The sequence below is a fragment of the Abramis brama genome (genome assembly GCF_963993115.1).
Source record: "Abramis brama genome assembly, chromosome: 22".
NCBI lineage: Eukaryota > Metazoa > Chordata > Actinopteri > Cypriniformes > Leuciscidae > Abramis > Abramis brama.
Genome location: NC_139984.1, coordinates 11,824,269 through 11,844,994, shown reverse-complemented (window position 1 = coordinate 11,844,994; position 20,726 = coordinate 11,824,269). Strand labels below are relative to the sequence as shown.

Below are 20,726 nucleotides of genomic sequence, written 5' to 3'. Positions count from 1 at the left end.
GAATAAGGAAACATCGAAAAACTTTCTTTCTTTCTTTCTTTCTTTCTTTCTTTCTTTCAAAATTCCTTGGGGGGAAAACTAGTTTGTGTAGGCTATTCTGGAAGAAAAAAAAAACCCAGTTTGGCATCATATTCATATAGCAGAGGCCCTAGAGCTCTCCCGATTGGCATCATAGCCTGGAGCTTGTCTTGTATCAGAACTCTCTGACCTCATTGGAACTTTTTAAAACATGCGGGTGTGTTCTATTGTTCTCCAAAACAGATCATCCCGCCATTGGTTGAGCGCTAACTTAAATACTCTCTCGTCCTGAGACAAGCATGATTTCCCAGCAGTTCATTGTATGATCGTAATTGGAGAGGATGACAGCTCGAGTGTATTGCGCTGTGTTATTGTGTCTGTCTGGATGCTTGAGCACAACAGAAGCTGCTCCAGGAACCACAGGTGAGATCCATGTTCTTTAACTTAATTACGCAGCCTGAAGAAATGCATGAACAATAGTTCAGGTGACCAGTGAAAGATGAAAACTTTGTAAATTAAACTTTGTATATAAATTGTAATATTATCTGAGTCAGTCAATAGAGAAGACTTTTATATTGAAAGGGTTGACGCCTGTTTCACTGTGCAGTGCGTATGCGGTGTCTATTTTCCCCGTAACGTTCATGTTAACAGCTTTCACACTGCATGCGGATGTTGTCTGGTGTTGTGCCCAATTTCAACTCCCTGAAAATTAATTATTACCGGGGGTCAGAATTTGGCACAACACCTGTTGCGTTTACAGCAGTGCAGCGATCGTTTCCGCACCCAGTCTATTTTTGCAGTGTTGCACACGCTGAATTAAAGTAAGCGCATGCTCGTAGTCAAAATGAACACGAATTGACATGAAAATGTAGTATCTCACCAACTGTACTATACTCACCAATTGATACTGCTATTTTCACAGTCATCTTTTTACTTTAAGCCCGGGGTAAAGCAAATAAAAGCAAAACGCTTACCATGAGTAGCACCATTGGTTGAAGCGGTCAGCTGTAGAATCAAGGACTCGAACTAACCGTTTCACAAAATTGGTTACGTTACGCACTTTTTTTTATGACACTAAGATCAGTTTAGGGATAAAGTAGATTTCTAAACTACTTTGATATGAAGCAGATAAATATGTGAACTTGACGCATATTGCAAAATAACTGACTTACAAATGCTGCAAAAATATTAAAAGTGCTCTAAGCGATGTCACTCGTTTTCTGGGCCAAAACTTTTTTTGAGAGTGCCGGTAATTGCCATGTCACATTGTCTTTGTATTCTGATTGAATTTGATTCAAATTAAGAAATGAGACATAATACTAAGAGAACACAGATATGACAAAGTAAAAAAAAAATACTGTTCATCTCTGCCTTAAAGGAATAGTTCACTTTAAAATGAAAATTCTGTCATCATATACTCACCCTCATGTTGTTTCTAACCTATATGAATTTCTTTCTTTTGCTGAACACAAAGGAAGGTATTTAGAAGAATGTCAGTAACCAGGCAGTTTCTGGGTCCCATTGACTTCCATAGTAGGAAAAAAATATACTATGGAAGTCAATGGGACCCACAAACTGTCTGGTTACTGACATTCTTCTAAATACCTTCCTTTCTGTTCAGCAGAAGAAATAAATTCATATAGGTTAGGAACAACATGAGGGTGAGTATATGATGACAGAATTTTCATTTTAAAAGTGAACTATTCCTTTAATTGCTCAAGTGTTATTTCATGGTTTTGATCTTCTCTCAACTCAGAGTACATCCAGTATTTTATTGTATTAATTATACATCACTGCTAACCTTTCGCTGGGCTAGGCATGGCATGTTAATGCATTTATTGGTCTAGGAAATTCAAAGCATATTTACATTTTTGTGATCCATAATGATGTTCTAGTTGAGATCATTTGTAGTGTTGCTAGGGCCCAAACATATACTTAAGCCCAGGGGCCCTTGCCCTGATTATAACCTGCTCTTTAGTGGCCGGTCATTCTCCAGGAAGCTGGCAGTCGTGCCGTTCAGTCGAGAGACGCTTCGCTGGAAGATACAGATGCTCTGTGTCTGTGTCTGTGTCTGTGTCTGTGTCTGTGTCGCCTGCTTTCAGTGAGTTTCAATTAGTTATGGACAATAATACTAGAGGTCTTTCAAAAGGAACACACACACACACACACACACACACACACACACACACACACACACACACACACACACACACACACACACACACACACACACACACACACACACACACACACACACACACACACACACACACACAAATTTGGTGTAGAAACTGTTTTAGATCAGAAATTGCCGCATTACATGTCTATATCACTTTGCCAAATGATTTCAGTTATTTCAAAGGTCCTTACAGCAACAACAGCAAAATAACCAAAAACCCCAGTGAAAAAGACATTCAGCATTCAGTGATTTGGCTTCTCTGTCATGTGTCTGTATAACAGCAAATCCAGGAGTGTGTCCAAGCACAAAATATGAAGGAGGAGTGTGTGCCCGGATACATTTCGTGTCGTGTGCCGATGACAGTGACTGTGCCAAGAATAAGAAATGCTGCAACAATGGATGTGGACTTCGGTGTATGGTTTCAGTTACAGGTATTATATTATGTGTGGTCAATCAATATTTAAAATATTTTATTGATACCAATACTGCTCCTGATGTCTCTATGAAAATTATTATTTATTTATTTTATTTTAGTCATTAATTATAGGCATTCAGCATTACAGTGTAATTGAAAGCTATCGAAACATTTATTAGGCTTTAAAATGTATAACTAATATAATTTAAATGAGCTTAAAACAATCTTCACAAAAACTCATATTAACTGTCACATTAACCTGTGCTCTTCAATAAATCAGGGCTATTTTATTTTTTTTACAATATTTTTTTTTTTCTGTCATGTGTCTGTATAACAGTAAAGCCAGGAGTGTGTCCAAGAACAAACTCTGAAGTAGTAAGGTGTATCAGGAAGGGTGAAGAGTTGTGTGCCGATGACAGTGAGTGTCCCAAAAATGAGAAATGCTGCAGAACTGCATGCGGTGGACGTCAGTGTACGGCTCCAGTTACAGGTATTATATTATATTATATTATATTATATTATATTATATTATATTATATTATATTATATTATATTATATTATATTATATTGCATTATATTACATTACATCATATGTGCGATCAATCGATACAATTTAACTAATTAATTGCATATTTTCTGTAATTAAGCACAATTGAACCCCCTTCCATTTGAATGCGTTTTCAGGGAAACGCATGGCTAAAGTAGTTCCAGGCAGGTCTTGACCGTATTACATGTCTATAACACTTCGCCAAATGATTTCAGTTATTTCAAAGTTCCTTACAGCAACAACAGCAAAAGAACCAAAAACCCCTGTAAAAAAGACTGACAGTGGATTTTTTTTTTTTTTTTTACTGTGAAAAATTAATTCAGCATTCAGTGATATGGCTTCTCTGTCATGTGTCTGTATAACAGTAAAGCCAGGAGTGTGTCCAAGCACAAAATATGAAGCAGAAGAGTGTGCCTGGATACGTTTCGTGTCGTGTGCCGATGACAGTGAGTGTCCCATGAATGAGAAATGCTGCAGCAATGGATGTGGACTTCAGTGTATGGCTCCAGTTACAGGTATATTATATTATATTATATTATATTATATTATATTATATTATATTATATTATATTATATTATATTATATTATATTATTCGGTCAATCAATATTTCAAATATTTGTATAATGGCATAATTTTATGAAAGAATGCATCACTGATACCAATACTGCTCCTGATGTCTCTATGAAATTGTTTTTGTTTGTTTTTTTTTCTTAATTTTAGTCAATAATTATAGGCATTAGTGTAATTGAAAGCTATCAATTAAAAAAAAAAAAAATAGGCTTTAAAAAATATAACAACTAATATAATTTAAGTTAACTTAAACCAATCTTCACAAACTCATATTAACTATCACATTTACCTGTGCTCTTCAATAAATCAGGGCTATTTTTTTTTTTTTCTCCGTCTTGTCTGTATAACAGCAAAGCCAGGAGTGTGTCCAATCACAAACGATGGAACAACAATGTGTTTTATGAAGGATGAAGAGTTGTGTGCCGGTGACAGTGAGTGTCCCGACAATCAGAAATGCTGCAGCACGATGTGTCATGGACTTGACTGTATGGCTCCAGTTACAGGTATGATATTTTAATTATAGGCATTCAGCATTGTAAATTGTATCAGGCTTTAAAAAAATATAACTTATAATTTAAGTGAACTTAAAACAATCTTCATAAAAACTTGTAATAAATGTCACTTCACCTGTGCTCTTCAATATATCAGGGCTATTTTATTTTTTTTTACTTTTTTTTTTTTGTTTGTTTTTTTTTTTACTTTTTTTTGTCATGTGTCTGTATAACAGTAAAGCCAGGAGTGTGTCCAAGAACAAATGAAGAAATAAGGTGTATCAGGAAGGATGACGATTTGTGTGCCGGTGACAGTGAGTGTCCGAAAAAGGAGAAATGCTGCAGCACTCCATGTGGTGGACATAAGTGTACGGCTCCAGTTACAGGTATTATATTACATTACATTACATTATATGCGGTCAATCGATACAATTTAACTAATTAATCGCATATTTTCTGTAATTAAGCACAATTGAACCCCCTTCCATTTGAATGCGTTTTCAGGGAAACGCACGGCTAAAGTAGTTCCAGGCAGGTCTTGACCGTATTACATGTCTATAATAACACTTCGCCAAATGATTTCAGTTATTTCAAAGGTCCTTACAGCAACAACGGCAAAAGAACCAAAAACCCCTGTAAAAAAGACTGTGACAGTGGATTTTTTTTTTTTTTTTTTACTGTGAAAAATTAATTCAGCATTCAGTGATATGGCTTCTCTGTCATGTGTCTGTATAACAGTAAAGCCAGGAGTGTGTCCAAGCACAAAATATGAAGCAGAAGAGTGTGCCTGGATACGTTTCGTGTCGTGTGCCGATGACCGTGAGTGTCCCAAGAATGAGAAATGCTGCAGCAATGGATGTGGACTTCAGTGTATGGCACCAGATACAGGTATTATATTATATTATATTATATATTATATTATATTATATTATATTATATATTATGTGTGGTCAAGCAACATTTCAAATATTTGTATAATGGCATATTTTTATGAAAGACGGCATTATTGATACCAATACTGATCCTGATGTCTATGAAATTGATTTTTTTTTTTTTTTTTTTTTTTTTTCTTAATTTTAGTCATTAATTATAGGCATTCAGCATTACAGTGTAATTGAAAGCTATCAATTTTAACACTTATTAGGCTTTAAAAAATATAATTTTAAGTTAACTTAAAACAATCTTCACAAAAACTCATATTAACTATCACATTTACCTGTGCTCTTCAATAAATCAGGGCTATTTTTTTTTTTTCCGTCATGTGTCTGTATAACAGTAAAGCCAGGAGTGTGTCCAAGAACAAACTATGAAGAAGTAAAGTGTAAGAGGAAGGGTGAAGAGTTGTGTGCCGATGACAGTGAGTGTCCCGACAATCAGAAATGCTGCAGCACTATGTGTAATGGACTTGACTGTATGGCTCCAGTTACAGGTATGATATTTTATTTAATTATAGGCATTCAGCATTACAGTATAATTAAAAGCTATCAATTTTAAAATTGTATTAGGCTTTCAAAAAATATAACAACTTATAATTTAAGTGAACTTAAAACAATCTTCATAAAAACTTGTGATAAATGTCACCTCACCTGTGCTCTTCAATATATCAGGTTTATTTATTTTTTTATTTTATTTTTTTTTCTCTCTGTCATGTGTCTGTATAACAGTAAAGCCAGGAGTGTGTCCAAGAACAAACTTTAAAGAAATAAGGTGTATCAAGAAGGGTGAAGAGTTGTGTGCCGATGACAGTGAGTGTCCCAAAAAGGAGAAATGCTGCAGAACTGCATGCGGTGGACGTCAGTGTATGGCTCCAGTTACAGGTATTGTATTATATTATATTATATTATATTATATTATATTATATTATATTATATTATATTATAAAACCGTTAGTTTCAGTCCTTGATTCTGAATGGTCAATAGCTGTGTTTTATTCACGATAAAACACGGCTATGACTGCTTCACCCAACGGTTCTATGTATTACTAGACAACACCCCTAGCAACCACTCTTAGCAACTTAAACACAGAGCTGCCACTCACGCAATTGACCCCTTTCACACGCTCTCACGCCACACATCCATTTTCTCACACAGAAACAAATCGCCAAGCAAAGAGGACACTGACACCGACAGACAAGACAGAGCAGGTTACTTATGATAGGAAACTAATTCTCAAGTCTCAGGTTCTGTGAATTTTATTACGAATTTCAGACAATAAATACCGTTTTGCCGCTTTTAAATGTGACATCGCTGTAGCACCTCAGTTCAAGCGGCACGTGAACCGATCATCTCTCTTTACTACTAGTTAATAGTAAAACTATAAAAGGTAGATACAGTACAACTTATCAAAATGTAAATGCATCATACATGCTATCGATCAATCAGTGTTTTTCAACCACGGAAAAAGGTCAATAAAACAGCTGGAGAACAATGTCACACATTTACCTCAGGAAAGCCATTTAATGACCATAGCATGTTAGTTGGCTAGAAAAATTAGTATTTTATAATATATTTAGTATTAGTAGCCTATAAATGAGTATTTTGCTAAATATGTGCACTATATTACATATTTATTATTTTTACTTGTATCATTAAAAAATAAAAAGTTATTATAATAAAAAACGCAGCATATTTCATTCGAGTTATTTTAAGCCTTTAATAATGCCAGCTGACAGAGCTCTGTTTACAGCATTATGTGAGAATTTCTTTCTTGAGAAAAATTAACATGCATCTACTATTTATTATCAAGATCGAGATATTGAATCAAGATCGGAATCAAACCACAAGAATTGAATTGAAACTGTAAAAATTGTATCAAGCAATAATAAAAGCAGTAGCCAGTCACTGCACGATGCACATCGTAACGGTGTCACTAAACTTAATAAAATTATGTTTAGTTAGGCTACCAAATGTTTTGACATCACAATATCCTACACTTATTGCGACGATCGTTTTTTTACGTTTAATAATACATTTAAATACCTTATTAGTTTTACATTTACATTATTTCAAGTTCACCACGGGGCTGTTGAATGTTTGAATCTGATTTAACATGTTTGTGTATGTAAGAAAACCAAATCACAAAAAAGTAATGGACCAAAGTGGTGATTTGGGCCCCCCTAGCATCCTGGGCCCATATGCCTGACATAGCCTACTCTGCACCCCATAGACCAGCCCAACTATAGACGCACCCCTGACTATAGGATGTTGAATGCTTGAATCTGATTGGTTGCCGAAGATTCTAAGGAGTGCAATTATTTTCAGGGAAACACACGGCTAAAGTAGTTTCAGGCAGGTCTTGACTGCATTACGTACATGTCCATGTACTTGGCCAAATGATTTCAGTTATTTCAAAGGTCCTTACAGCCTACAACTGCAAAAGAACCAAAAACCCCAGTGAAAAATTAATTCAGCATTCAGTGATAAGGCTTCTCTGTCATGTGTCTGTATAACAGTAAAGCCAGGAGTGTGTCCAAGGAGAAAATATAAACCAGAAATGTGTGCCCGGATACGTTTTGCGTCATGTGCCAATGACCGTGAGTGTCCCAAGAATGAGAAATGCTGCAACAATGGATGTGGACTTCAGTGTATGGCTCCAGTTACAGGTATTATTATATTATAATATTATATTAATATTATATTATATTATATTATATTCAACGTCAGGTGTAAGGTCTCGTACATTTAGGCATCGGGGGAAATGGCCTCAGATGGAAGCATAAAAGTTTCAAATTAATGAAACTAATGTTAACATATTTATTATCGTTAACAACTAACGAATGGCTCGACACAACCCGTACCGGGGAAGAGCCTAGACAGGGATTTCTTCAATAATTTCACCTACGCTTTGCATCAGCTGCAGTAAGTCAGCTGCCTCGCCCAGTAAGTATTAAAAAAAAAATCGTAATAAATTAAGATCTAAATCAATATAATTAGTTGTAAATTAAATATTTTAAACACTAATACAAAAAGAAAAGAATAATGCATTGACTTGGGTATGTAATAGGTCTATTAACGTTCACGCAAGAACTGTCACAAGAACCGGAGAACCGGATCTTTTTGCTCTCCTATTTCTAACTGATAGACTGGAAACAAGCTCTGTTCCCAATTTTGGTTTACTAATATCAAAAGAAAAATCAGTTGGCCTCCAAGTACACGGTATCATATGCAATGTTTTAATTAGTTTATATAACAAACTCCAAAACAACCTGCAGGGAACGTTCAAAGAAAACATATTTGTTTGACCGGTTGTGAACGTGCGGCAAACACGACTAGAATTTGGCTAAAATAACTTCTGATGACATTCTCTGTAGGTTATAAAAATAACCCTCCAAAAGATTCTATTTTTTTATTATTATTATTATTATTATTATTATTATTATTATTATTATTATTATTATTATTATTTATTTTGGTACACTGTTCAGTATTATATTGAGAGCACTTTTTGTTAAACTTACTATTGTGAGGAATCACTTTTTTTTTATCATTTTAATTATATGCACTAGTGTATGTATATTGTACATTTCTTAAGAAGCATTATTTATTTTTAGACTTATTTGTTGGCCAGTTGTGGTCTGTGCAATAAATATTAAAAGTTCTAAACCATCTATTGTGTTTTGTTGTTCCACTATAGTAATGATAATATTTAAGTTAATAGGTGTCTCTCACATTGTCCCACGGCAACATTAAAATAGTATAGATTAGTGTACAATGTTTTATAATAATATGATGTTCTATTTAGTGTCCATTTCATTCACTTAACATTTCATATTGGGGGTATCCAAGAAATTTCTTATATTTAAACTTAATACTCAATGCAATTCACTCAGTAAGTAAAACTAGCTATTCATGTCCTGAGTGTTTGTGATGTACATATGATGTTTAATCCCACTAAAGGGCCAGACTAAATCTGAATCTCTATCCATACAGTCTAGGTGCATAACTGAAGGGAATCCAGTGTGTGCCGAATACTGTTCCCGTGATGGTCAGTGCCCTGCCGGACAGAAATGCTGCTCAACACCTGTGATTGTACATGCAGTGTTAATCATATTAGAGAAATTATGTAATGAGTCATGTTACCTTTGTCATGTACCTATCCTATATTAACTGTTGTATTCTTTTTGCCGGTGGTATTCTCTGTGATTTGATATGAGGTCCTCCTGGCAGTGATTAAAGCTTATTCAAAGGCATCATTTGGAGTCTGTCTGTCAGTCAGGTTAGACACTTGAGATCTTACTATTATTCTCAAGTGATAGTGCTGAAGTGGAGCACTAGAGATCTTATTTATTCCTAAGTGATGGTGCTGAAGTGGAACTCCAGAGACCTGTGGAGAGACGTCTAATAGAGTACAAAATTGTAGGTGTCTAGGAGACACCAGGTTAAATTAAAGGGCATCTATTATGCAAAATCCACTTTTATATTGTGTTTTGGACATAAATGTGTGTTGGCAGCGTGTGAACCCAATCACTCTACAGTGATAAAAATCCACCCACTCCTTTTTGACATCATACTGCTCAGGCCCTGCCCACTGCTGCTGATTGACAGTCCTGTATTACCATAGTTTCTGCCCTCAGGGAGTAGTACACTATCTGCCATTTTCTCAGCGCTCACTTGAGCAGCTGCTGTGACAATTTCTCGTAAGTGTAAGAAATATAAGCTGACTACACCACCTCTTAAGGCAGTCGGAGCCCTAGTAGATCACAATACTTGATTCTAGGCAACAAATAAAGTTCATTAAAAATAAAACAATTTTGTTACAACACGGACCATCAAATGTTAAAACGTGTCAACAATAGAATCCATAGAAGTAGGAAATGGCTCTCCTCAAGACTGCAAGAGGGTCGGGCCTGCTCTTATGGACCTCCTACCACCTTTAGACACAGAAGAAAACCCACAGCATAGCCTACACCGCAAATAAGAAGGAACCTTCAGAATCACCATTTCAGTGCCAACCTTCCAGTACACACCACACAGCAGTGCCACACCACCCAAATCACCTACGCTGAGGGAGGTTTAATGTCGATGCAGGCCGGAGTCACTGTAACACACAAAAAGAGGAGAGCAGTACCACAGAAACAAAAAGCAAATGACAAACAATATTTAATATAATCACATTAATCATCAATATCAAATAAAAGAAAAACAAACCACAATATAAAACATAAATATATACAAGAAACAGTGGCAGGTCAGCCTCTTTATCATGCACGTAAGTACACATCAATACAGCCCGTAATATAAAACCAACAAACAAACAAAACATCTGCAGTACAGTTACCCAATTTTCGTGTATTAATTGCATCAAACTCATAAGCGATTGGCCTCAATAAAGTGTATACTGCATTTACCGTTATTCAGCATTCCAACACGGCCGTCAGCCCATTAATGGGGGGCCGAAAAGCCACCGCAGCAATAAATGTTTGTCTGTCCCGCTTCCCGGACAGAGAATAAAAAAAACTCTTAAATAATCAGTCTAAAAAAGAAAAGATCAAAAGGTGGAATTGTCCCATCAAGGCACAGTCATTCAACACAAACAAAACCACACAGCTAATAACATTAGTGATGTTACATGCTTCAGACCTTCCCCTCTCTTTCATATTTCTTGATTAAGCATTGATTAATATGAATATAATGATTTTGTTCAAAAATATTAAATGATTTCAGGAAGGGGCACGCCAAAATAACAAACATAACAGGAAAACAAATTTAAATTCAGATTGGCTTGATTTCAGGCAGCTGCACAATCCATGCACAGTTGCAGTCAGAAAAGTTAAAGCTGAAGCATTTCCTTTTACAAACTCAAAATGTTGCACTGAATGTTGATACCAACAATGGATGGTACAATATACAATATAAACAATATAAGAGGGAGAGGAGGAAGAGAATGAGTAAGAGGTGGTGAATAAGGAGGAAGAGGATGAGGATGAGGACGAGAAAGAGCAAGGTGTGGAGAATGTTGGCTGGATCTGGCTTTAGGGTTTTTCCCTTTGCCTGCAGAGATGACATTATCTGTGATGTGGACAAAGTACTCCGGCCGGATCAGACATGAAGACATGATGCTGAAGCAGAATCAAAGTCTCTCACTGACCATGATTTTGCAGTTGCACAAGTTCACAACTCTTCTGAGTGACTGTATCATGCTTTTCATTTAGAGTTTTTCACTGTGACCTGTTTGGCTTTTGCAGTTGGATCACTTTTCACAGTATGTGTTGAATATACAGACATTAAATACATTATGTAATGGCTTTCCAAAACCGTTGCCGTTGATAATAGGAGTAAGGTGAATAAATTGTTTACTGCATGCAAGTATTGTATTGTACTGAATAATGTGTAGGAGCCATTTGTTGTATGGTAAAGTTTTTGTTGTCCACTGTGTGGCGCTGTGACTGTGTACAATTAGAGCACCTGAGCAACAAGTGTGTGCGTTGGTAATTGGGAATCACACAGTTTTTGACCACAGTAGCTAGCAAGGTAGATTTTAGTCTTATGCTGTCTGCAAGGTATGGCTTTGGGTGTACATGTGAACAAGGAAAGGCCACAAGAAGTTTTGAGATCATGTTTAATGGAGCACAAGTAATAAAGAAAGACATTTGTTTGTATCTACATCCGTCTGCATGGACTCTGTACGCGTTCTAAACTTGCTTACTACTGTACATTGTCATTACAATGCTTTTTTATGTGTACTTTGTTACAATATACCTGTAAATGTCTTATAAAACACAATATTTTCCTACACAGTTTATAAAATATATAATATTTTATTTTTATATGTTAAAAAGACATTATAGTTCGACAGTGTCACCTTATCTGTTCTGGCTTTTATTTTGAAAAGCACCGTTCTTCTTCTTCTTCGGAAAGTTCGGATGTTTTTTATGACGCTAAAACTTCCTGTTACACTCTCTGCACAATGTGCTCGCGCGTCGTCGGAAGAACGGTAAAAACTTGTAACCACTTTGATTATTTATCGTGCTCATCCATTTGAATCTTGTAAAGAGAATTTACATTGTGATTTATTTATATTTGTATTGCTCGTACATGTTATTTTTTTAAGAACTCCAAACTGTGATGGTGTGTCGAGTTAGAGAGCATGGTAGCTGATGGCGGAAACTCTTTGAATTAGCGCCCTTGGAGAAGCGGAATGAGGTATGAAGTGTGTAAAATGTGTGGAGTTTGTATTATCAAAAAGAGATTTTGTATCAGGAAAGAGAATGTCAATACTTCATTTGTTTATGGGTTTATTGCACATGTCATCAATATAAAAACATATTTCTGTGACCAATTATAATATATTATTTCAACTAAAAGAAGCATGTGATATTCCATTTGTCATAAAGGCTTAAAAACATATTTCATTTCATTTCATATTGGTCATCTGTTGAAATTATTTGTATTGTGTGTAAACATGATTTATATGTGAACATAATGTATGTGCAATTTATTTGTAAAGCTACATAGAAGCATTTTGTAATTATTCTGTTTCTTCTGTAGTTTTCACGGTGTTCATGGTGCATGGTGCTCGTTGAGAGGAAGAAATAAAATGACACCCGTTTGAAACTCTCTGCGTTTTGATGAATATATCCAAGGGGCCGCTACAGTGAAAACTCATCGCTGCACCAGCCCTGCCATCCCTGGTGAGAAGCTGACGCCATCACATCTGAGGTCCATCCACCAACCTAATACCAGCCAGTTTACTTCGCTTGCATCCAACTCATGCACCCAGGCAAGACTTAAAATGGACAGCATGCTTAAGGTACAGCTAAAGCTGCAAAAAGAGACACTGGGTGCCAAGGAGCAAAAAAGCTGAAAAGGGACAATTTCTACACACATCCTTGCAGCATAACTGAAGTGACTTAAATAATGATATGGTATTATAAGGTCAAAATATCTTGCAAGTTCCTAACGCTTCTAAAACTGGTGACTATTTCAAGAAACTAGCTCATGCGCTTGGGTAATGTCTATTTATGAAAAGGTAGAAAGTGAGTTTTGTTGTTACTGTTTTAAGCTAAAAATCCTTTAGATGTCCATAATCTGTTAATGCTCAGCATAAACATTACTCTGTGGTAAAAGATAACTACAGCTTACAAGTGAAAATTCAGGCATTGAACAATCAAAGGTTACACTCGATTTAAAGCAGCAGTACAAACAAACAAGATGTCACTTAAAGACACCCCATGCAGGTCTAGCTCACGTGAAAGAAAGCTAACGGAGAAAGGCCAAGAGATGCATGACCAAGACACCAGAAAACGTGAGAAAGCATTTAACAAGTCCTATGATGCTTGGAAGCATGTAGCAAGGGAGACTAGGACAAAATTAAAAACCCTCTGTTCATCAGAAGACCTTATTGAATTACAGCAAGACATTCAAGCAAAGCGTGATGACGTAAGCAAGCAGTATGAACCTATACTTCGTAACAGTAACACCACACCAGAGATCGTAAAGAAAATGGACGCCTGTGTTACACTAACAAAAGACATTTGTGACCTCATAAGTATCCGTCTAGAGACCGTTAACCAAGAATTTAATGATCAACTTGAGAAGGAAAGGGTAAGAGAAACATTAAACAAAGTTGAATACGGGTCTGTCTTTGGCCACACTAAAACTGAAACGGTGAGCTCCGTGGAGTCACCGGAGAGATTAAGCAACCACTCCAGCTCAGCCAGTACCCACAGCAGTAGAGTAGATGCACAAGCCGAGCTTGCAGCTAAGCTGGAACAATCAAAAGCCATGAAAGAAATCCAAGCACAGCAAGCACATCTTCAGAAGTTAGAAGGTGAATGGAAACTTAAAGAGGCGAAAATGTTGGTAGAAATGAAACAAAAAGAGGTGGAAATGCAACAACAGTTGGAACAAGAGAGAACCAAATTGCAGCAGTTACAAGCAGCAAAAGATGTTGCCATAGCAGCAGCTCGTGTGAGAGCATATGACGATTTTGAAGGGTTTGAGAACCATGATGAGGTGATTAATGTCGCAACTAACTCTGCTTGCTACAGAAAGGAATCTGAACCTCGATTAAATCCTGATGCTGCATCATTCCAACCTCATCAAACTGCTCCGGAGGTGACAATGTCCCAGGAGTCTGTCAGTCTAGCACAAGCAATCGCCAGCTCATTAAGTATGAACCGCTTGCCTGTCCCTGAACCAACCATGTTCCGTGGTGACCCTTTACAGTTTACAGATTGGAAGATGTCATTCATAGCTCTTATTGACAGAAAACCCCTCCCACCAAGTGAGAAGATGTTTTATCTAAAAAATTATCTTGCTGGAGAGGCGCGCAAAGCTGTAGAAGGTTTCTTTTATCGAGATTCGGAAAGCGCATACAATGGAGCATGGAAAGTCTTACAAGACAGATATGGGAACCCGTTCATCATACAAAAGGCTTTCCGAGATAAGCTCATGAGATGGCCAAAGATCAACACAAATGATCCACTTGCACTACAAGAGTTTGCTGACTTCCTCCAAGGCTGCACTGAGGCGATTCCCCACGTCAAAGGACTAGCTATCCTTAACGATTGTGAGGAAAACCACAAGTTGCTCAAAAAACTACCGGAATGGATCGTGCGCAAGTGGAGTCGAATTGTTGTAGAGGAACTTGACTCATCCGGAAGCTATCCAGATCTTGCATGCTTCACAAAGTTCCTGAGCAAAGAGGCACGGATAGCCTGTAACCCTATTGCTTCTCCATTGTTGATGAACTTCAAGGCCACAGATGAAAGATCACCAAAGAGAGCCAAAGCTCTCAACACAAATACGCAAACTAAGAGTTTCACTCAGGAGAGACAAGAAACAAACAGCAGTAAACCAAAATCAACTTGCTCCGTCTGTAAAAGTGAAGCTCATAACATCACCAAGTGTCCCACCTTCGCAGCAAAGAGTGGTGAAGATAAAAAGACATTCATCTGTGAAAATCGGCTCTGCTTTGGGTGCTTGAGGAAGGGTCACATGACCAAAGATTGTAAGAGACGACACACATGCAACATATGCAGCCGTCGTCACCCAACCTGCTTGCATGATGACAGGAAACAAAGACCTGTGGAAGCAACAACGAATAGCTCCACTTCCACAGATAACCATGCAAGCTTGGAAATGCACAAGGTCGTATCACATGCATCAACACAACGTGCTTCAGCTACTTCAAGTATCGTCCCAGTCTTTGTGTCTTCAATACAAGAGCCACACAGAGAAGTACTTACGTACGCAATACTGGACACACAGAGTGACTCAACGTTTGTCTTAGAAGATGTACTTGACAAACTGAATGTTGATGCCCAACCAGTAAAATTAAAATTGAGTACTATGACGGCTATTGATACAATCATATCTAGCAAGAACATCCATGGTCTACAAGTACGAGGACTGCACTCTAAGAACCACATCCAATTACAGCAAGCCTACAGCCGTGACTTTATCCCGGTGGACAAGTCTTACGTCCCAACGAAGGAAACAGCTTTACTCTGGCCTCATCTCAGACATTTGGCAGATAAGCTACCACCCCTTCAAGACTGTGATGTAGGGCTCTTGATTGGATATGACTGTCCAGCAGCTCTAGCTCCTCTTGAGGTTATCATTGGAGACAAAAATCAACCGTTTGCACAGAGATCAAAACTAGGATGGAGTATCATAGGCTCATCAAATCCTCACCTAGACAGACAAGGAAGTCAGAGCTTTGTGCATCGGCTCACAGTAAAAGAACTGCCAATTCCATCGGCGACAGATGTTCTAAAAGCCCTAGAATCAGACTTCACTGAGAGAACTTATGAAGATAAATATGTGTCCCAGAACGATGTTCAATTCATACAGTTTCTCAGTGACAACATCACGCAGAAGAAAGACGGACATTATGAGATGCCCCTCCCTTTCAAGGGCAATAGTCCACCCAACCTACCAAACAACAAGAGGCTAGCCACAGTTCGCCTGCAGTGTCTTAAGAAGAAATTAAAGACCAATAAACAGTATTATGATCAATACAAAACATTCATGGAAGAAACAATTAACAAGGGTGACGCAGAGCCTGCCCCTACAACATTTGCAGGAGAGACTGAGTGGTACCTTCCGCATCACGGCATCTATCACCCCAGAAAACCAGACAAGCTGAGAGTCGTATTCGACTGTTCAGCCAAATTCCATGGTGTTTCTCTAAACGACACTCTGCTAACTGGGCCTGATCTTATCAATCCTCTGGTAGGAGTTCTCTGCCGCTTCAGGAAGGAGGCCGTAGCGATCATCTGTGATATCGAAAGAATGTTTTATCAGTTCTCCGTCACTCCTGAATCCCGGAATTATCTGAAATTCCTCTGGTGGAAAGGTGGAGATTTGGAGAAGGAACCACAGGAATACAGGATGGCGGTTCATCTCTTCGGAGCTGCCTCGTCTCCAGGATGTGCCAACTTTGGCTTAAAACATCTTGCGCGGCAACACAAAGCTACCTATCCACTAGCATCAACATTTGTGGAGAAAAACTTTTATGTTGATGACGGGCTAGTCAGCGTCCCATCAGTCGAGGAAGCCCAGAAACTGATCATTGAGTCACAGGAGTTGTGCAAAAGAGGAGGTTTACGCCTCCATAAATTCAACTCAAATGAGGAAGCAGCCCTCACCTGCTTAGATCCCTCAGAAAGAGCAGCAACCATCGAACCTCTAGGACTGGATCCAACACTATCAGAGCGTGCACTCGGCATTCAATGGTCAACTGAAACTGACACTTTCAGTTTTAGCAGCAGCTTGAAAGATCAGCCTTCAACCCGGCGTGGTTGCCTTTCTGTCATTGCCTCTCTTTATGACCCTCTTGGATTCATCGCTCCATTCAGCCTAACTGGAAAGCGTATACTTCAAGAGCTGTGTCACAGAGGCATCGGATGGGATGATCCACTCCCAGAAGATATGAGGCCACGGTGGGAGGAGTGGATAATTGGGCTTCAGAGGTTGAGAGAGGTTTCAATTCCGAGATGTTACCACCCACATGACTTCCATAACATTGTCAGAGTAGAGTTGCACCATTTTTCGGATGCCAGCTGTGTGGGATACGGTGCATGTTCTTACCTCAGGCTCAAAAATGACAAGGATGAAGTCCATTGCAGTCTCGTTCTGGCGAAAGCAAGGGTTGCACCCTCAAAGGTCTTAAGTATCCCGAGACTAGAACTCGCAGCAGCTGTGGTTTCTACGAAAGTCAGTGTCATGTTAAAAAGTGAACTTGACATAAAGATTGATGAAGAGGTTTTCTGGACAGACTCACAAGTTGTGCTTGCGTATATTAACAATGATGCCCGGAGGTTCCACATATTTGTTGCAAACCGTGTTCAGCTGATAAGGAATAATAGTGATCCCAGTCAGTGGCACTATGTGGACACCGCAGAAAACCCGGCTGATCATGCTTCCCGAGGTCTTTGTGCTTCAGACATTCATTCAACAAACTGGCTGCGAGGACCAAAATTTCTCTGGGAGAGTAATTTACTTTTAACACCCAGCGCTCCATCAGAATTACTCATTGGTGATCCTGAAGTCAAGACAATTCAGGTGTTTGCAACAGAAGTCAAAAACTGCAATGACATCCTCAGGCGTTTGAGTCAGTTTTCCTCCTGGACAACAATTATTAAGGTGGTGGCAAGAATCAAGAGGTTGGGTTCTAAACAGAAACAACACAGTGAGTATGTGACTGTTAAGGAGCGTGAGAAGGCTGCAGACGAAGTGATTAAGATCGTACAGCAGCAAGCCTTCCCCCAGGAGATAAAGATGCTTCAGGGTAAAAAAGACCTTCCAAACTCAAGCTCTATTTTCCGTCTCGACCCTATCTGGTCTGAAGGACTTCTCTGTGTTGGTGGGAGATTGAAAGAGTCATCGCTCTGTCACAAAGTCAAGCACCCAGTCATCCTACCGAATAACAGCCACATCACCAAGCTGATTGTGTCTCATTTCCACGCTAAAACATGCCATCAGGGTCGAAGCCAGACTTTAATGGAGCTTCGGGCCAATGGATTCTGGGTAATTGGTGGGAGCAAGTTGGTTGCCAAGCTTATACACACTTGTGTGCTTTGCAGAAAACTGCGACGGCCGACAGAAAGACAACAAATGGCCGAGCTTCCCGCAGAACGCGTCGAAGCCTCAGCACCTTTCACGCACAGTGGCATGGACTGTTTCGGTCCTTTCATTGTAAAGAGAGCCCGCAAAGAATACAAAAGATATGGCTTAATTTTCACATGTCTGTACTCTAGAGCTGTTCATATTGAAATGCTCGAAGATTTGTCAACAGACTCATTCATCAACTCATTGAGATGCTTCATCAGCCTGAGAGGAGCTGTTCAACAACTTCGCTGTGACCAAGGTTCTAATTTTGTTGGCGCCAGGAATGAGCTCAAGGAAGCACTTAAACAGTGTGATACTAAGCTACTGGAAATCTTCCTGACTGAGAAGCAGTGCGAATTTGTCTTCAATGCTCCCTCTGACAGTCCTGCAGGTGGTGTCTGGGAACGCCAGATCAGAACTGTTCGAAATGTGCTGAATGCCACCTTCGCACAGTGCCCAGGTCGACTTGATGACGCCTCCCTCAGAACACTGCTATATGAGGCCATGGCTATTGTTAACAGCCGCCCGTTAACAGTGGATGGAATCAATGATCCTCAGGCACTGGAGCCTATAACACCGAATCACCTCATTATGATGAAATCTAAAGTTGCTCTTCCTCCTCCTGGAGTATTTGTCAAGGAGGACCTGTATGCGACAAAGAGGTGGAGGAGAGTTCAGTATCTCATTCAACAGTTTTGGAGCCGCTGGAAAAAGGAGTATCTGCTGAACATATCCTTGAGACAGAAATGGCACTCACCTCAACGCAACCTCCAAGTGAATGACATTGTCATTATTAAAGACGACAACCTCCCAAGAAATCAGTGGCAACTTGGACGAGTCATTGAGACTGTTCAAAGTAGTGATGGTTTGGTTCGTAGAGTTAAAGTGCAAGTTGGGGAGAGGAAACCTCATAAAAAACAAGATCCTCCCTCCAAGCCCTCAGTTATTGAGAGACCAATCAAAAAATTGGTGCTCCTCCTAGAGAACTGACTAGAAAAAAGCGATTGATAACATTGCACAAACTGCTCTGTTACACCTCTGATAGCTTAACTTCAGGCTGTTTATTTCTTAGAGTCAAGAAATCCTGCACAATTCACTTACTCTTTGTATATTTGTTCATTCATTGTACTAGGATTTGGTGGGAGTGTAAATGTCTTATAAAACACAATATTTTCCTACACAGTTTATAAAATATATAATATTTTATTTTTATATGTTAAAAAGACATTATAGTTCGACAGTGTCACCTTATCTGTTCTGGCTTTTATTTTGAAAAGCACCGTTCTTCTTCTTCTTCGGAAAGTTCGGATGTTTTTTATGACGCTAAAACTTCCTGTTACACTCTCTGCACAATGTGCTCGCGCGTCGTCGGAAGAACGGTAAAAACTTGTAACCACTTTGATTATTTATCGTGCTCATCCATTTGAATCTTGTAAAGAGAATTTACATTGTGATTTATTTATATTTGTATTGCTCGTACATGTTATTTTTTTAAGAACTCCAAACTGTGATGGTGTGTCGAGTTAGAGAGCATGGTAGCTGATGGCGGAAACTCTTTGAATTAGCGCCCTTGGAGAAGCGGAATGAGGTATGAAGTGTGTAAAATGTGTGGAGTTTGTATTATCAAAAAGAGATTTTGTATCAGGAAAGAGAATGTCAATACTTCATTTGTTTATGGGTTTATTGCACATGTCATCAATATAAAAACATATTTCTGTGACCAATTATAATATATTATTTCAACTAAAAGAAGCATGTGATATTCCATTTGTCATAAAGGCTTAAAAACATATTTCATTTCATTTCATATTGGTCATCTGTTGAAATTATTTGTATTGTGTGTAAACATGATTTATATGTGAACATAATGTATGTGCAATTTATTTGTAAAGCTACATAGAAGCATTTTGTAATTATTCTGTTTCTTCTGTAGTTTTCACGGTGTTCATGGTGCATGGTGCTCGTTGAGAGGAAGAAATAAAATGACACCCGTTTGAAACTCTCTGCGTTTTGATGAATATATCCAAGGGGCCGCTACAATACCTACTTTTTTCTGTAACTGCATGCTTTGGATTCTGTGTTCTCCATTTTTTGATGTAGTGTCTAAGGAATGATCTGTAGTGTTTATAATATTGACTGCATGATCTGAAAGCATTGTTTGAATCTGAGCACAGATAAAATGTTTTTTGAGGCAATTGTTTGATTTTGCCAGAAGAGTCAGAGGTTCTCTGAAAGTAGATTGAAAATTTGGTTTTGTGTTTAAGGTTTTGAGAAAGTGAGGGATGGTTTCAAGAAATGTGTTTTAGCAATTGAAAATAATAAACTTGGAAAAGAACAAGGAATAACACAGCCAAAACCTAATACAAATGAGGACGAATAGAGAATGGGTGAGAACACAGGACATATAAGCACATGGCAAACAAAGAAAACTAATGTGATGAATAACAA

General features: G+C 38.3%; 2 protein-coding genes across 5 annotated transcripts; both read left to right on the top strand.

The window, feature by feature from the left end:
- The first annotated feature begins 224 nt into the window (after nucleotides 1–224).
- LOC311072763 (uncharacterized protein) lies at nucleotides 225–9,406 on the top strand. 2 transcript variants are annotated; one of them, XM_084097990.1, is made up of 11 exons: nucleotides 225–441; nucleotides 2,479–2,628; nucleotides 2,950–3,102; nucleotides 3,526–3,675; nucleotides 4,083–4,235; nucleotides 4,460–4,609; nucleotides 4,962–5,111; nucleotides 5,500–5,652; nucleotides 5,888–6,040; nucleotides 7,676–7,825; nucleotides 9,153–9,406. In XM_084097990.1, the coding sequence occupies exons 1-11, from the start codon at nucleotides 360–362 to the stop codon at nucleotides 9,155–9,157; spliced, it is 1,449 nt and encodes a 482-aa protein (XP_083954116.1). In that variant the 5' UTR covers nucleotides 225–359; the 3' UTR covers nucleotides 9,158–9,406. The 2 variants fall into 2 exon arrangements, with proteins under 2 accessions (XP_083954116.1, XP_083954117.1); XM_084097991.1 differs by lacking the exon at nucleotides 7,676–7,825 and having other exon boundaries at nucleotides 231–441.
- A 2,520-nt stretch (nucleotides 9,407–11,926) lies between these two features.
- Nucleotides 11,927–20,318, top strand: LOC311072760 (uncharacterized protein). Of its 3 annotated transcripts, none has more exons than XR_014604052.1 (4): nucleotides 11,927–12,156; nucleotides 12,274–12,365; nucleotides 12,711–19,866; nucleotides 20,212–20,318. XR_014604052.1 is itself a non-coding variant. In XM_084097986.1 (2 exons), the coding sequence occupies exon 2, from the start codon at nucleotides 13,374–13,376 to the stop codon at nucleotides 19,266–19,268; it is 5,895 nt and encodes a 1,964-aa protein (XP_083954112.1). In that variant the 5' UTR covers nucleotides 11,927–12,365; nucleotides 12,711–13,373; the 3' UTR covers nucleotides 19,269–20,203. The 3 variants fall into 3 exon arrangements, 1 of the variants encoding a protein (XP_083954112.1); XR_014604053.1 differs by having other exon boundaries at nucleotides 11,927–12,365; nucleotides 12,711–19,657; nucleotides 19,775–19,866; XM_084097986.1 differs by lacking the exon at nucleotides 20,212–20,318 and having other exon boundaries at nucleotides 11,927–12,365; nucleotides 12,711–20,203.
- The last annotated feature ends 408 nt before the right edge of the window (nucleotides 20,319–20,726 follow it).